Here is an 18065-nt window from a genome sequence, read left to right as displayed (position 1 = left end):
AGTCCCTTAAATTCAACATCGGACTTTATTAGGGTTTATTACACGTGTCAATATATCATTGGACGTGATTTTACGAGGTGTTACATCCTCACCCCCTTAAAAGAAATCTCGACCTCGAGATTTGCTAAAATGCTGGAAGTACCTTTTGTCACATAATGGATTTAACTTCTATAGCATATCTGGAGTCTCTCTAAGCTTTCAAATTGACCTCTATAATAGGTACATGTATCCTTTTTGGAGCTTCTTAACTTATCGATCCTCAATCGACGCAGGTTTCTTATTATATCATAACTCTGCACATCATTATGTGATAATGCTTCTTGACTTATTGGGGAAACATATCCTTAAACTATTAGTGTGTAATGCATTGCGAGCTCCGCCAAGCTCCTTAAATAGGTTTTAGCTTATAAGCTATTTGATCTTTGATGCATTCGATTCCTTTGAATGATCTTATATATTCAGAGCTTAACTAGCCTGATAATTTAACAAACTGGTACACCTTTCAGGGTGATATCTTTTGTTGAACCTTATTCCTTAACAAGAACTTAGGAGGGTTGTTACTTTCATTAATTCTTGATTTTCTGCCGAATACTGGCAACTTACAGAAAATTTAGGGGTTCGTATGATCTTATTCGTTGCTTCTAATGCAACTTCCCGATCCTGATAAGTGAACTTCCCAAAGTCTCGTTCATCCAACGGATGTTTTAATATTTCATTTATACAAGGTTTCCAAAGGAGCCACCTTGATACCTATATAGCAACTATTATGGAAAAGCTTATCTTAAGGTGATAAATCGACGATCCTGGCAGCAATTGGGGATTCCTAGTTATTGTCTAAATAGGGTCGCGGTAATCAATGCGTAAGCAAGATGAACCGTCTTTCTTATTTACAAAAAAAATCGGAATTCTTAGAACTTTGAATTTTGGCTTTACGAAACCTTATCTAAAACTTATTGATTTGGCTCTTAGTTTTTCCTATTTCGCTGGTAATAACAGATATAAGATTCTTACAATATCTGCAGCCCTAAGCGGGATGTTTGTCCTAACATCCTCTTGCCTCTCAGAAGGTAAACATGGTAATTCTTATAAAGAAGCTAATTATGACACATAGAGATGTCAGAGATCTCCGCATTCTCAGGCTTTGGCTCATCTATTGCTGTCGGTGTCAGATAAATGACACATTCCCTTTACCATTGCAAAGATGCCCTAAGTAGAGATACTTATAAGGACATTTTTATATTGGATATCTTCTTTGAATACTACTAGTCGACTTTAGTACAATATGACCATTGGGATATCTTCGGGGATCCCATGCATTAAACCTCCATACTGATCAGGCATGGAAGTAATCTATGGGACACACTAGGATACGCAAATCCTCATATGGTACTCTTATTAAACATAGTTTGGCATTCGCAGACGATAGAAAACAATGAGAAAAAAATAATAAAATAAAATAAATAATATATATTGTCATACTCTTTTTGGGGAAGAGTACTCCAGATTCTTATGAAAGGATTATCTCCGAGGATGGGAGAGAGGTCATTAAAGATTCCATTGGTAAATTATACCTCATATTTAATATATGGAGTCCTTATGAATGTAATCCAGAGTTTGCTAAGCTTATGGTTTGCTAAAGGTTTATTATCCCTTGCATCAATGCAAAAATACTTGGCAGTCACTATCAATGCTAAATGGTAAAGGACGTACCAGAAAGCGCTTTTCAGCAAATGAAGGAGTGTTTGAGCGAACTCTCAACGTTGACCGCACCGTTTGAAAAGGAGCCGCTCATCTTGTACTTGTCATCATCAGACAAGGCAGTGGGTTCGGTATTGCTTGTAGAAAGAAACGGGGTTCAGACTCCAATCTACTATGTCAGTAGAATGCTCACAGATCCAGAAACAAGATATTCAACGATGGAGAAACTGGTACTAGCGCTGCTACATGCCTCTAGAAGGCTGCGCCGATACTTTACAGGCCACGTCATCACCGTATTGACCAATTTCCACATTGGGACGATATTACAAAAACCGGAGACATCCGGGCGATTAGCGAAGTGGGCGATCGAGCTGGGGGGCCACAACATTTTGTATAGGCCGCGCCCAGCCATCAAGGGTCAAGTTCTTGCAGACTTTATCACAGAAGTCCCAACGGAGAAGGTCAAAGATTGTGAAATCGTCGAAGCTCCCACAAAAGATACATCAGATGGGCTATGGTTCCTATACACAGATGGTGCCTCAAACAAGGACGGCTCAGGAGCCGGATTGCGGCTAGTGAGCCCTGAAAAGCATGAATTTACATACGCTATCAGGTTGGATTTTAAAAATACCAACAATGAGGCAGAATACGAGGCATTTTTGGCAGGCTTGCGCCTCGCCATTAAAATGGGGGCTAAAAATCTACAAGCACACGTTGATTCACTTTTGATCGCCAGCCAAGTCAACGGATTCTATGACGCAAAGGGCGACGTTATGGCCTTATATCTGGATCAAGCAAAAAAGCTGCTGCAGAAATTCACGACATACAGGGTCGTACACATCAATCGATCCGAAAACAAACAGGCAGACGCTTTAAGCAAGCTCACGTCAACTTCCTTTCAGCATCTTGCAAAGGAGGTAAGGATTGAAGTGCTCAAAAATCCATCAGTCCTGCTGCGCCAGGTGAACGTGATCGAAATAGGGCAGCCATCCTGGATGACCCCTATAATTCACTATCTACAGGAAGGGATACTCCCAGAAAACAAAGCAGAGGCAAGGAAAATCCAGCACAAAGCCCTGCATTATGAAATGAATGATGGTATTCTATATCGGAGATCCTTCTTGGGCCCCTTATTGCGCTGCGTAGACTCCCAAGACGCGAATTACTTAATCAGAGAAATCCATGAAGGGATCTGTGGTATCCATGCGGGACCACGCATGGTTGTTGCGAAGATCATGAACGCCGGATATTACTGGCCAGGGATGCATGTCGACTCCCTGAAGGAGCTGCACAAATGCGACTCCTGTCAGCGGCACTCTCCAAAGACCCTGCGCCCCAAAAATGATCTTATCCCAGTGTCCACTGCTTGGCCTTTCCAACAATGGGGGATTGATATGGTGGGACCTTTCCCAGATGTCCCGGGAGCCGTAAAGTTTATAATCGTGGCTGTTGACTATTTCACCAAGTGGGTGGAAGCCAAAGCCCTCGTATCAACCACTGCCATGATGGTGCGCAAGTTTATCTGGGAGCACATCATCTGCAGATTTGGTATTCCACTCAAAATTGTCACAGACAACAGTACCAATTTTGCCTCGGAGGATCTTCAAAAATGGATGAAGGAAATGAAGATAGAACATACCTTCTCGTCCGTTGCGCATCCTCAGGGCAACGGTCAAGTGGAAAGCGTCAACAAAAGCATCGTGGAGGGGATAAAAGCCCGACTGGGCACAAAGCGAAGAGGCTGGGTAGATGAGCTCCCAAGCATCCTATGGGCTCATCGAAGCATGCCGAAGACAAGCACCGGCGAAACTCCTTTCAGCCTAGTATACGGCTCGGAAGCAGTTATCCCGGCAGAAGTTGGTCTCCCCTCACCGCGATTGACAGCAGTCAACACGGTTGATAATGAAGCAGAGCGCCGTCTCGATCTGGATCTCTTGGAAGAAAGACACGAGATTGCGCGTATTAAGGAGGCGAAATACAAGACACAACTGGAAAGGTACTACGATGCGAGAGTCCGCATTTGTACCTTCACTCCAGGAGAATATGTTTTCCGTGACAATGAAGCTTCGAATGCCGAGCGCCCTGGAGAACTAGCACCCAAATGGGAAGGCCCATACCTGGTCCATGAAGTGCTAGGAAAAGGGGCGTACAAATTGCGAACATTGGATGGCCATATCATCCCGCGCACATGGAACGCGCAACAATTGCGCAAGTGTTATATGTAACTACTTTAGGCCATGAGCCACTCCTCTGATGAGGACCACGTACCTACTTGCTTTCCTATGATTGGCTAAACGCCCTATATGTTATTTATTCACAATGTATGATTGGCCTAAGCGCCTGTTTCCAAGTTAATGAAAGCATACGATATGTTTTCCTACTACCATATTACTTCATGAGTTACAAATGCATGTTAAACTTTTGATTAGCACGAAAACACTTCAGTGAATTATCAGCTCTTGAGCTACACTTACATTTATTCGCGCTAACTTAACCAAAGTTTCAAACAACAGTGCAATAATTGTAACAAGACAGAATAAATGTGAACATAAACATCATATTCAAACAAGCGCAACGCGCAATAGTTACATAAACCCAACATCCATTCGATCTAGGTGAAGTGCGACCGCGCAACACTGTACTTTTCAAAAACTAAACAAAACAAGGCACAAAGCCTTCAATTCCTATTCAGGTTGATCACCATCTCCGCCGTCATCATCACCTTCTCCATTGTCGCCTGCCAACTCCTCCTCATCAGTTACTTCAACCATCTGTGGTGGATCAAGGATGGTCTTTAACCGATGATACCAGTCGTCATGCTTCAGCGCTTCAGTAACCAAATCCATCACCGGTAGAGACAAGTTATCATAACCATGTTCAGCGCGAGTCAGCTTGGCCTCAGCTTGATCAGTCACCGAGCAGTGACTAATGTCAAATTCTTGACCAAACACCTCTGAAGCATGTTGCGCACACTCCAATTAACCACCCCGGTGACCAACTGCGCGCGAAGCATCTATTAAAGTAGCAACAACTTTATCTAGCTCCCCAACATTCAAGACGGAGTTGGCCATCTACAACAAACGCAACATATAAGACAACAAGTTTTAATAAACTGAGCCAAAGTCAGGAGAAATCATACCAGAGCTATTCCTCGGCTGCGCAGCCACTCAGCTTCTGAGACCAAAGTATCAATGATACCTTGAGCCTCAGAATAGTTGTTCTGCGCCACATTGAGAGCTGTTGTACTAATGTATCGCGCCTCCTCGGCCTTATGCTTGGCTTCCTTGGCAGTGGCAGCTTTTGACTTCTCAGCTTCAAGATCAATCTCCAAGGACTCGCTCCTCTCAATCTGCTCATGCAGACGACGCTTCAATTCAGCGATTTCAACGTCCTTAGCAGACAAATCTCTATCCTTGCCAGAAATTTGCGCCTTAAGCCCAGCCTATAGAAAACAAGACTTAGAGAATTTTTTACAAACTAAAGCATGAGCAAGAGGGGACAGTTACATACCTCAGCCTGTTCCTTGACAGCTTGCGCATCCTCTACCTTCTTCTTCAGATCCGCAACTTGACCTTCAAGTTCGGTGATCTTGGAGCGAGCCGCATACATGCGCTCGTTATCCTTTGCACAAATAGCCTTCCAATCGGCACGTTCCTTTGAGAGGAGTTCTTCAGCGGCACGGAGCTTGCCTTTAAGGCCTTCACGGCCCCACTCCTCAGCCTTTTTATCTGTTTCGAACTTCGCCTTTTCCTCGTCAAAGGCGGCCTTCGACTTCTCAAAAGTTTTCACTTGCCTCAGCAATCGCTCACGGTACTTCTCCCACTCTTCCCTTTCCCTAACCATGGTCCGCCACTCGCGAACGATCTGATGGTTAGCAGCGCGAGTGTTGGCTTCACCAACAACATAAGCATGATAGAGCGCGCTGTGGGTTCGCTCCCTTTGGCGATTAACCTCACCAGGAGGAATGGAGTTAAGAAGCCAGTCTCGGCAAGGCGCGAACTCCAAGAAAGTATCTTTCTGTTTCAAGCCCCATGGCGGCTGATGCAGCGCTTCTCCCCGGCTTTCCTCAATATAAGACTTGTAATAAACGTCTCCCAAAGTGTCTATTAGGCCGATAGGAGAGTGAGACGTCGCACCGGTCCTCCCCGCGCCAGCTTGGCCAGCAGCAAAACCAGCAGCAGTAGTCTGCTCCTTAGTCGCTGGACCAGTTTCTCCAGCAGAAGTTACCTGCGCAGTTTTAACAGGGGCGTCGGTAGGCGAGGGCTCAACAGGTCTTTCCACCTCCACGCCTTTTCTCTTCTCAACGGTGGGCTGGTCAAGCCCAGTGATAGGAGTTGGCCCCGAACCTTGCGCCGTCTCAGTGGGAATGGGGGTGGTAATCTCGGGCTCCTTAGGCCCAGTAGGAGGCTTGTCAGCAGCTTTCTTTCTCTCAACCTCTTTTTCCCGCATAGGTTTCTTAGGACCCTTCTGTTTCTCCTTCTCAGCAGATTGAGGAGCAGTGAACGGTTTGATAGTGACCTTGGTAACCTTGGGCCTTTTCAGCGTCGGCTCCAAGGGCTCTGTGATTGTGATGCCCTTCTCAGGTTTCTTCTTTTCAGCCTCTTCAAAGAGAATATTAGAAAGGAAAATAACAACAAGTACAAGAAAACAAAATACTAACCAAGAGAGAATTTGTAAAGTGAGCGCAAGTTGCTTTTCTTTCCAATCAAAGGAGCACCACCCGGTTTCGACAACACGGTGGCTCCAAGCGCAGCCTCCCGGCTCCTTTTCCTTATCAGCTTCACTGCAGGCTCTTCCTGCACTTCCTCTTCATCACCTTCTTCCTGCACAGCAGAGGACGGGGTGGTCCCAGCATCCGGTTGCGAGAACCCGCGCTCCCTGAGCTCTTGGAAAGCTCCAGCCTTTTTCTCGCCTATGCGCGCCAAACCCTCAAGTGAGTCACTTATAAGAACATAATCCTCTAAGTTACTTTGACGAAGGCGGAGAGTACCTTGTCAGCAGCAGGAGCGGTTGCGCGACTACTCCCAGCTCCCTTGCTGGTCACCTCAGGATCCAAGGTGATAACCTTCTTCCTTTTCACAGGCTTTTTCTTCTTATCTTCAGGGTCTATCCCCAAGTCACGCAACACACCTGCAAAGATTTGAGACCACGGGTTTAGCTCTCCATTTGACGATCCCACAGACTTCTCGCTGGAAAGGTAGACAATCTCTTTCCCAGCAGAAGTCACGGAGCGCAAGGGTCGAGGGTTAGGTATATGCGCACCTTCAGTTGCGGCAGGCGGATCGGCGAAGGCATCAGCAACTGGGTACATGAAATTACCCCTAATCTGGGCATACCAGTATTCTTCTCCAGCCTGGAGTGGGCGCACACCCATAGAACCACTAAAAGTAGAGAAGGCAGCTTGATACAAGTGCGCCTCTACATGTCGAATTGCATGAATAAACACAAAGTTACGAAGGAAGAAATTCAGGAAACTAATGAAATTACTAACCTCTATCGTCGATTATCAAAATCGGGACTTCTTGGCTGTCGGGCAACCATTGATCACTCATGCGCGCGGCAACAAGAACATTCTCCCCAAATACTCGGTTAGGGGTGGGAGTAAGCTGTTGATACCACCTTTCATGCTTGGGAATTGGCAAATATTCTTTCAATATCGGCTCGGACCAAGCGCGGAAGGTCATAGCAATCGGGATCACTTCTTCACGAATATAGAAAAATTTTGGCTTCCAATCATGGAAACTCTTAGGAGGATTTAGCAATATCTTCTTAGCAGCTCCACGGCTAGCAAATGAGAAGAAGCCCATATTCCTGATAAGCTGATAAAAGGCTCGGAACCTTTCCACAGTAGGTTCAACACCATGGGCTCGACACAAGAACTCAAACTGTCGAACCCTAACCATCCCAGGAGGGCTCATCTGGGAAATATGAAAGCCATAAAACTGCAACACATGAGCCATGAAGTTGGTTGCCGGCAAGCGAAAATTACCCTGGTGGAAGAAATCTTCGAACAAAGTAATATAGCCCGGCGGCGCATCGGCGGCCGTTTGGTTCTGGCTAGGATACCTAGCATCCCATTCCGGTGGAAACCAGAAGCTCCGTACGATCTGCCCAAACAACCCTAAATCCCACCGGAGAACCGGGACAGGGCCCTCCTTTCCGGGATTTTCTTCAGTATGTTCTTCAGCCATCGATGTTCTTGGATGTAAGTTGAATATTCAAGAACACTCTTGAAGACAAGTAGGAGATAACTTGAAGTTCTTCTACGAATGTTTGAAGATTTGAAGGCTAAAGGAAGATGATCGGAGAGAAAAAGTTGGAAAAGAGTATAGGACGAATGAATCCACCTTATCTCGTCGGATATATATACCCATCGCATTTAATGCGATGGGTAAACGTGCCGCATTTGCCGCACACATGGCCAACGAGATGATGCCACGTAAGGCGTAAAACCCGGAGTGACGGTTACCACGCGCGCGTGGGCCTCACTCTCCTGACGGAAAGTGGAACCGTCAGAACCAGCATGATGACATTCGTGCCAGGAGTCAACTCAAACGTCACAATCAGAGACGATCTCACCAAACCGTCAGAATTCAAATTTCGAGCAATTTCCCGCCCAAATTCCCTAACACTTAGCAAAGAAGTTACCAATGGGCGCGCAATATACCTGGTACTCAAGATATCCGCGCGCTATCGTCTCTAAAAGGCGAAACATCAGCTAACAGATATGTAGTCGCGCCGTAACAATTGTCAGCACCTATACGCGCGTGCCTACAAAACAAAAAATGAGCAATCTCTGCAATTTTCTTTTTTTAAGTCCAGAGCTCCAACCACTTGCCTTGCGCATGGTGCAGCACTGGACTGGGGTGACTTGAAGGGGTATGGCCCCAAAAAAGCTGCGCAAACCTTCATCAAGGCCGCGCGCGAGGCCATACTCCTTATTCAAACAATTCTCTTACTGGCAACCTAGCGCGGGTAACACCACATCCCATGAAGAGGCGTGAGGTCCGGCCAGAAGAGAACTACAATTTCGACACTTAGCAATCTGATAAGAGTCTTCACTACCGGTAAAACCGCGCAACCTGGTTTCATGCCCAGCAACAATCACATGAAGGTTGCAGCGCAAGACCAGAGTAGGAAGGTACAAAAGGTACAAGTGGCAGGAAAAAGGAGCCAATAGACATCCTGCAGGCTCTGTTCACTCGTGCGCCACGATCGTCTGACGTGCAGAAGACGAAAAGTACATAAGGACGCCTACGTGGCACCAATCAGAGGACAGAGACATCTGTCCCACGATCTCCACTTGTCTGCTGATGGCAGAAAGACAACAAGGCCGACAACAGTGACACGTGGCTCCAATCAGGGCGCGCCAGCGCCAGAGAACTTCTAGAAGCCACTGACGGTCGACACCAGTGAGACAAGGAGCATATCCGCTATATCCCTTTCCGGCCCAAGGCCCATCAGCCCACATCCTCTTACACCACTCCGACTATAAATAGAGACCTCACTTCACAGGTTAAACATTCCACTCCCTCTACTCTCACTCTTAATACTTAATTATCTTCCCCAAAGCAGTCGCTTATTCTCACGCCGGAACCCGGTTAAGAGGGAAACCCCCATATTCCCCTCTTAACGAGTAACGGTGTTCTGTTTTGCAGGATTAGACGTCCAAGACGAAGCTTAGATAATCGTTAGAAGATTAACCCTCATGGTAGAAACATAAATCCAACTGATTAGTCTCATAATTAGTTCCGTGTTTCTTCAACTTTGAAAAAAATCATCAACTAGTAATCAAGTTTCATATTTCAGTCATCTAAATTAAAAAAAAAAAGAAAAGAAAAGAAAAGTTCACACAAGAATGTAAAACTGTGTGGTTTTTTTGAGTTAGTAAAAAGTACGAGCCCCCGTTAGCTACTAGCTACTGCCTGCCCACCTTCACCATCAACCAGTTGCTACCGATACGAACCACCATAGTTACCATCACCGCATCTGCTTGCTGTCGCCACGAGCAATCATGAAAACAAATATAGCAAAAAACGCATTTTGAGTTTCTGACCAAACTTGACCGTTTTCAACGCTTAGCCATAAGTAAACTTCAAACATTATTGAGATCATTTGCATAGTACATAGAAACAAAGAAAACATGATTCTGAAATACGAATACGATGTCTAGATCAACACACAATAATAAAGCAAGCAAATTCAATTTTGTCCCATACCCAACAACAGAAATGGAATTTGTTGGATAATTAGACGCGCGCCTTCATTTCCGACGGTAGCACATCTAGTTAGTAGTCCATTGTCGTCCCATAAAGCATCATTAAGATAGTGTTGATCCATATTGTCAAAATTTGTGACCTTCAGTATTTCTCTATCATTGGAAAACCGGTTGAAAGCTTTGCAACTGCAATATAATGAGTTAGTTAATGACCAACAATTTTTTGGAGGGAGTATAATAAATTCTTTCTTTTCATATATTTTTTCTAATTTTTTAGAAAAGGGGTATTAGATAGAAAAATTGCATATCGACACCGTTCATTCATCAGAATCACTATATTATTGCTCTGATACACATTTGGTAAAAAAAAGTACTTGTACAAAGTTTTAACTAGTATGGGACTTAAAAAAATATTTTGATCAACATCAACATATAGTTTTGTAGTCGTTTAGTAATTTTAAGAAGCATGGTAGATACACTTGATAAAACGACACCCGCCAACCATTAGGGTACATATATAGTATTTTCATTAGCATCACTTTACACCTATAGAGTGGATTTATAATTGTAGAATACATGATACACATTTTAAATAATGGCGTACAAGGTACACTACACATTTTAAGATAAAACCGAAAGTGTAGCAATAAGTTATCGCTACAATATTGGTTGGACACGCAAGTTGTATAAAATTACTGGTCAAATTTTTAGAAAGATTTGGGGCTAACAAAGAATAAAATATTTTGATCAACATCACTTTACACTTCTAGAGCGTTTAATAACTGAAAACAAGGTCTACATACATTAAAATAGAGTAGACACGCCATCATTTAGACAAGGGTGGAGGGTATAGTCAAACACTTTAGCGTGTTTGAGTGAAATCCTACCCAATAATATTATACCATGTCAACTTCCTATTCCACTCCCCATTTTGCATTCAATCAGGGGGTATAATCAATCACCCTAGGGTGTTTGAGTAGGTTAAAAAATAAAAAAATTGTGATTGGTTAAAAGGGGTTGGGACCCACCATTTTCTCAATTAGTCTCTCTCACCCATTTTTGGTAAACACTCACCGAATTCCCACCCTCTCTCCAACTCAAACACTCACCCACAATCACACGGTATAGTCACCGATTCGGTGACTCTACTCACCGCACAAGTCCCCGAGGGTTATACCCTCTACCCTAAGTGATGTTAAAGCAGTGGCGAAACTAGCCCACTAAATCAGGGGTATCCCCAAAATTTTTTTTTACTATGCAATCAAAAATATTAAAAAAAGATAATAAATAACTGTATACTAATAAAAGATGAAGTGAATGAATAGTAAATTCACTAAATTATTTTAAAGATTTTTTATGTGTTATTTAGTGGGTTTTTACATGTGTTATGTGGTTTTTTTATATATCTTATATTGTGGGGTATGGTGTGGCGGGGGTTTGGGGCATGGGTTGACACGTGGACTTCAAGTCCCCCGGTGGTGAGTGACGTGTTGGGTCGGTATGGCGGGGCGTGGCTAGCCCGCCTGGGTTGGCCAGTTTTAATAAAATTAAAAAAAAAAGCCTAAAAACGGTTATTTTTTAAATTTTAAACATACCCGCTATGACCTAGCCAACCAACCAATGAGAGCTGGCCATGGAGATAAAAGATGAAGTGAATGAATAGTAAATTCACTTAATTGTTTTAAAGATTTTTTATGTGTTATTTAGTGGGTTTTTACATGTGTTATGTGGTTTTTTTTATATATCTTATACTGTGGGGTATGGTGTGGCGGGGGTTTGGGGCATGGGTTGACACGTGGACTTCAAGTCCCCCGGTGGTGAGTGACGTGTTGGGTCGGTATGGCGGGGCGTGGCTAGCCCGCGTGGGTTGGCCAGTTTTAATAAAATTAAAAAAAAGCCTAAAAACGGTTATTTTTTAAATTTTAAACATAGCCGCTATGACCTAGCCAACCAACCAATGAGAGCTGGCCATGGAGGACCGCTAGGCATGCCCAACGCCCGGGCTGAAACCCCCGCCCAAGGGGCCACGCCGAAACCCAAACCCACCCGGGGTGATGACTTGGGCGTTTGTACCCAACCCACGCCCCAACCCCCGACCCATACCCCATAGTCTTATGTAACTTGCGTTTGTTTTTTATCGATGTAATTCACGTGTAATTCACGTGTCAGTATTTTTTGATCATATCAAGATTTTTTTTCTCTATGGGTTGTTGTAACGAGTGAGGTGACGTAACAAAACAAACCGATACCGATCAAATTCCCGCCGTGTTGGTATATTTTTGGTCATATCATGATTTTTTCCTCTATTGGTTACTATAACGAGTGTCAGTACTGTAATTAAACGAACTGATACTCACCCACCGCGCAACGCGCGGATTTAATAACTCTAGTTATTAAAAAAAAAGTCAATAAATAAATAAAGTAAAATAGGTGCCTAATAAATTCGTCCTTTTTTCATAGCTTGAAATCGTTTAATCATATCGTCGTCTTTTACTTTAAAAAACAAATACCTAAGCAGGGGCGGAACGACCGGAACCAGTGTTATCGCAGCAGCAAACAACAGGATTGTGGATTCTTTTATCGAACCGGTGTTATTGGCAGCAGCAAAACAGGAGACCAGTGCGTAACGGATGACCAGCGATGTTTGGTTTTCTTCCAAAACCTAAGCGACGATAAGAAAGAATGCCGCCATACGTAGTTTTGTGTTTTTTTGACTAATCTAATCAGTTGGGCTTATCTAATCAATTGAGTTATTGTTTCAATCGGGCTCCCTTATTTTATAAGTTTGGGTTAGTTAGGGGTATCCTTATATTATTTTAGGGGTATCTTTTGTATAAAACCAAAAAAAAATAAAAATATATAAAAAATACACTACGTATACGGACTTCAGCCGTAGCCCGTGCTACGCCTCACATACCTTTAGTTCCGCCCGTGTGTTAAAGCATTACAAGAAGCTTGTTAAAATTAGAGTTCGGCCTAAATGTACCTTCCCTTTTTTGTCATATTTACCCTTTAGAAAATCAATTTAGAAGTTGTTATGTTCTACCCTTTTGAAAAACCATTATTTATAGAAATTTACTTTTAAAAGGTTCAAATTCATAATTTGTTCGTCTAGAATGTTAACGAACAAGCACAAACACATACACACTCATATTCTAAACAAACGCCGTTAATTAACCTTTTTATTTATCAACAAAGATAAGGAAAAGGTTTTAATAAATGCTATAAACTTTCTTTGAGTGTTATAAAAAACAACCCTTAATAAAAATTAAACAATTTTCAAAAAAATGTATGTTTGAAAATAAGAAAAACGATTCACAAAAACTAAAAAAAACTTTTAAAAATGTTATTTTAGTACTAAAAAAAAACATTTACGAAATATAACTAAAAAATATAACAAAATGACAAAAAAAAAAAACCACAAAAAAAGTTAAAGAAAAGTTTGAATTGTATTAACATGGCTGGCCCTGAGGGTGGGCGGGGAGGACCACCGGTCAGTGCCCGATATTTCAAAGGGCATACTATTTTAAAAAATAGTGAATTGCAAGTTTTGTCCTTTATCTTTATGCCCAATTGCAGGCATTGTCCTTTATCTTTAAAATTGACGAGTTTTGTACTTAATGTTTTAAATTCCTGCATGTTATGTCCTTTAATCCTAACCTAGTTAAATTTTTCTGTTAACTCAAATTACATAAGGGCATTTTAGTCTTTTACATTTTTATTTAAAATTAATTTAACAAATTAAACAAAGATTAATATAGTATATACGCATATTGTATGTATATATCAACCAAACACTCTCTCTGCTCCTTCAATTTCTCTGCTGCACCACCACACCACAACCTCCTTCCACCGCCACTCTTCCGCACTCTACCCCTCTCTCTCTACACTAAAAGGCCACCACAACCACCCCCACCTACCACCACCAGATTGCACCACCCACCATCACTTATGTTCCGATGATGAAGACAGGAGACAAGAAGCGGATGACTTTGCGGTGAAGGAACACCGATGGCGGCGACCATGGTGATCGAACAGGTTAGTGACGGGTTAGGGTTCCAACGAAGGAGAAAAAGGCAGCGACTAGGGTCTGAAATGGATGTACCTGAAGTGGTCTAATAAGGTCTGAATCGAGCGGTTTCTTAAAACCCCCCAAATAAAATCGTCGTCAGAAACTAGTGTTTGATTTATGTTAAGGGGTTTTGTTGGTGGTGATGGTCTTCATCAAGGGTCGTCGGAAGTTTCACTTCAATGGGTAACAGTAGTGTGTATAGATTCTTATCTTTGATTTTGCAGCTTTAGATTTTGATTCACAACTTCTGTCTTCCACTTCGCTTTCTTTGATGTTGTATAGAAGTGTCCTAGATCTGTGTGATTATTGATTAATAATTTGGTGGTAGTGGTGGATCCTTTTGTGATTAATAGTTGAAATGGGGTGTGAATTGTTGCAGGTTGTTGAAGAGAAATTAGGGTTTTGAAATGGGATTGTTTTGGGGAAGAAGATGGTGAAAAGACAATTTTACCCTCATATGCATTGCACATGATCAGATTTGACAGAAAAATCTAACTGGGTTAGGGCTAAAGGACAAAACGTGTATGATTTGAAAACATAAAGTACAAAACTCGTCAATTTTAAACATAAAGGGCAGCGCCTGCAAATGGGTATAAAGATAAAGGACAATCCTTGCAATTCACTCTTTAAAAAAATTCGATATTTATATGTAAAAAAGTAAATTAATAGGGTATACCCATATAAACACCAACATAAGTCCGTTTACAAAACTATTTTTCTGGTATAGATTAGTTATTAGCCAATTGTTATTAGGTTTAGATCGCGTAATACCCGATTGCATTAAGGCCTAAAGACACGTTTTTTTTTTTTTTAATTTGAATATGGTACATGAATTCTTAAGGCTGGCTCTATGTATTAATGTAAAAATTGAAGAGGAGGTTTGGTCAATAGTATAATATATTGAGGTAGGTGGTTGTTCAAATGTAATCCAAATATTACTTTAATGAGATAAAAACAAATATACAACACTAAATTCTAGTTCCAGTATTACTTGATTACGCAAATAGTAAAAAAACATGTACAAACTTTTAAAAACTTTAGGGCTAAAAAAATACACTATTTTTATAAACATCATTTTGCACCTTAAGAGTCATTTAATAATTGCAAAAAAATTAAATAGATTTTTTAGGACAACTTTATTAGAAAAATTTGAGCAAAACAGCCCTCCAGCAAAGCAAAACTGAATACAAGAGATACAAGGAAAAAGAAACAAGCCATTAGAGGAGACACAACATTATTTTAATTTGTGATGTTTAACGTATTACAAGACGTATGACAAATCAACCTGTACAACACACCCGGTCTAATATTGAGGTGCATCTACTCTAATTAAGATATTACTTTAACTAGGTTAGAACCCCGTGTATTACACGGGTTAAATATATGTAATTTTATATATACTAAATAATAAAATAATATATCTTTAAAAATATCGTTTATTACATGGGTTGTATAAATGTAGTTTTATAAAATAATAAAAAATTATATTTTTAGAAGCCTCGTTTTTTACATGAGTTTATATTTTCAGAAACCTCATTTACTACATAGGTTGAATAAATATAATTTTATAAAATAATAAAAAAAGCTGTATTTTTAAGAACCCCGTGTATTATACGGGTTGAATAAATGTAATTTTATATACAAAATAATAAAAAAGTTATATTTTTAAAAAACCTTATTTATTGTACTGGTTGAATAAAAGTGATTTTGTATACTAAATAATAATAATATTATATCTTTAAAAAACCTAGTTATTGTACGGGTTGAATAAATCTAATTTTATATACCAAATAATAATTAAAATATATCTTTAAAACTCCGTGTACTACACGAGTTGAATAAATGTAATTTTGTATAGTAAATAATAAAAAAATATATATCTTTAATAAAATCACGTGTATTACATTGGTTGAATGAATCTAATTTTATATACCCAATAACAAAAAATGTCTTACAATTTGATTTATGAATTATGTAATAAAATCTATATGCTAATAAAAATAAATAATATCAAATAATATATTTGATATTTAATTGATAATAACGATGACGAGACATGGTTTTCAAATATTGTTTTGTATTAGTTACTAGAATTATCACCCGCCGCAATGCGGCGGTGATTCATTAGTTATATATCATGTTAGATGAAAGGCAAATGTTTCTCACATGACCACGAGCCTATGTGTAAAATCAAGAAAAAAATAACTAAGTCGATCTCTGACTCGCACGTTACGAGAAAAATAGACGCGCTGCGACGGACATGCCAAGCAGGAAAAAAATAGATGAAAAAACGTTGAACTCACACGCACGTTGCGGCGTGTTAACTCGAAAACTTAGAACGACACGTTAAACGGATAACTTATGAAAGATGACAAGTATATAACAGACTAAAGTTGAAAGTAAAAAAAGTGTTGAGATTAAATTGCGAAAGATGAAAAACTTTGTGTTGAAAGTAAAAAAAAAAATTAAAGGGGTTAAATTGCAAAAGATGAAAACTTTTGAATTAGAAGTGAAAAATCAAATTAATCAAAGGGGTTAAAATATCAAAGATTGAAACTTTAGACTTAAATTGCCAAAGATTGAAACTTTAGAGTTAAAAAGGAAATCCATTTTAGATTATGAAAACTAAACAGATAAATAGATTTAGTTAAATTGATGTTTAATATTAATATTATTATTATTATTTAATTTAATAAAAGAGATAAATAAAAAAATAAGGGTGAGAAATTACCAGAGAATGACACGTGTCTAAAAAGGATTTTTGTTTATTAGTATAGAGAAAATACCTAGAATTTATCCATTATAAAAATAAGGATTTTTTTAAACTCAAATAGAGATAAATGTTCTGCATATTAGTTATCTTTAGTTTAAAATATAATATACTAATAAAAACAAATAATATCAAACAATATATTTGATATTCAATTGATAATAACTGATAATAACGATGAGGGGACATGTGATTAAATATTATTAATAATAATAATTTGTATTAATTTAGATTAAATATTATTATTTTTAGTATTATTAATAATTTTAATCAATTAAATGAGAGAATGACAAGTGTCCCAAAACAGGTTTCTTTTATCATATAGTATAGATGTGTTAAAAAATCTTTGAACACAACGAGATAAAAACGAAAATATAGCAATAAAGTCTAGTTATAATATTGGTTGTGTGCAAAAAGATCTGAATGTGAAATTAAACATCAATTATCGGAGATTTCTGACAAGAGTTATAAAAAACATCGAACTCGAACATGAATTATCTGAAACCGAACCCGAAATATCCGAAAATTTGGATATAAATTTTTTTCGAATTCTAATATGTTTTATTAAGTATTTCGGATATCCGGATTAGCTATTTTAAAATCACATGTAAAATTTGATTATATCTGATCAACCTTATAGATTTCGAATCAACTAGCCACTAACGAAAATTAATATCATGAATAGTTAATTTGGACCACTTACACCGATAGAGCTTTGGCAAAGTCCCTTGCTCCTTCATCAGACGTAGCGATATATGTTATGATACGACGTAGAACGTCGGTTGGGAGATCAGTAAGTCTTAAACGATCTTGCTCCATCTTGAAGTTTACTGTAATCGTCGAAACTTTAATTATCATTCATAAATGAAAAAAGTTAAGATTAAACTATTTAAGTAAATAAAAGTTGTATATTAAAAATATCCTTTTCTTTAGTTACCATTTATTAGTGATTTTTTTTAATTTATTTATGTAATTATTTTCTCCCAAGAAAAAATAAAAATACATAAAATTAATACTACAACAAGAAATATATATTACATTTAATGAAATGCATACCTTCGGATGTCTTGAATTTATATTTATATGTACCAACAAAAATATTTTGTATATCTTAAAATTGAGATTAGTGGATTCTTAGTTTGAGAAGGTTACTCATTTGTTTTCAAGAAGTGAAGTTGGTGTGATATATATGGTCACAGCTTACAAGAGTTAATGCTCAATTATCACCATTAGTCATGCAGATAGCCAAAGCTCATACCCATAACAACACCAAGCTCATGAATTAAAAAAGCATATAAGTTACGCAT

At 39.5% G+C, this 18065-nt stretch overlaps 2 protein-coding genes across 2 annotated transcripts; one reads left to right on the top strand and one right to left on the bottom strand.

The window, feature by feature from the left end:
* The first annotated feature begins 1694 nt into the window (after positions 1 to 1694).
* LOC110919657 lies at positions 1695 to 3923 on the top strand. Its single transcript, XM_022163921.1, has one exon. It carries the CDS (start codon positions 1695 to 1697, stop codon positions 3921 to 3923), a length of 2229 nt encoding a protein of 742 aa, XP_022019613.1.
* A 5873-nt stretch (positions 3924 to 9796) lies between these two features.
* LOC110917062 lies at positions 9797 to 17584 on the bottom strand. The gene is made up of 2 exons (XM_022161683.1): positions 17462 to 17584; positions 9797 to 10102 (listed from the first exon to the last, which is right to left on the bottom strand). The coding sequence occupies exons 1-2, from the start codon at positions 17575 to 17577 to the stop codon at positions 9901 to 9903; spliced, it is 318 nt and encodes a 105-aa protein (XP_022017375.1). The 5' UTR covers positions 17578 to 17584; the 3' UTR covers positions 9797 to 9900.
* Between the last annotated feature and the right edge of the window lie 481 nt (positions 17585 to 18065).

Source organism: Helianthus annuus, chromosome 16, assembly GCF_002127325.2.
Source record: "Helianthus annuus cultivar XRQ/B chromosome 16, HanXRQr2.0-SUNRISE, whole genome shotgun sequence".
Taxonomy (NCBI): domain Eukaryota; kingdom Viridiplantae; phylum Streptophyta; class Magnoliopsida; order Asterales; family Asteraceae; genus Helianthus; species Helianthus annuus.
Note: the sequence above shows the minus strand (reverse complement) of the source record. Positions and strands in the feature narration are given on the sequence as shown.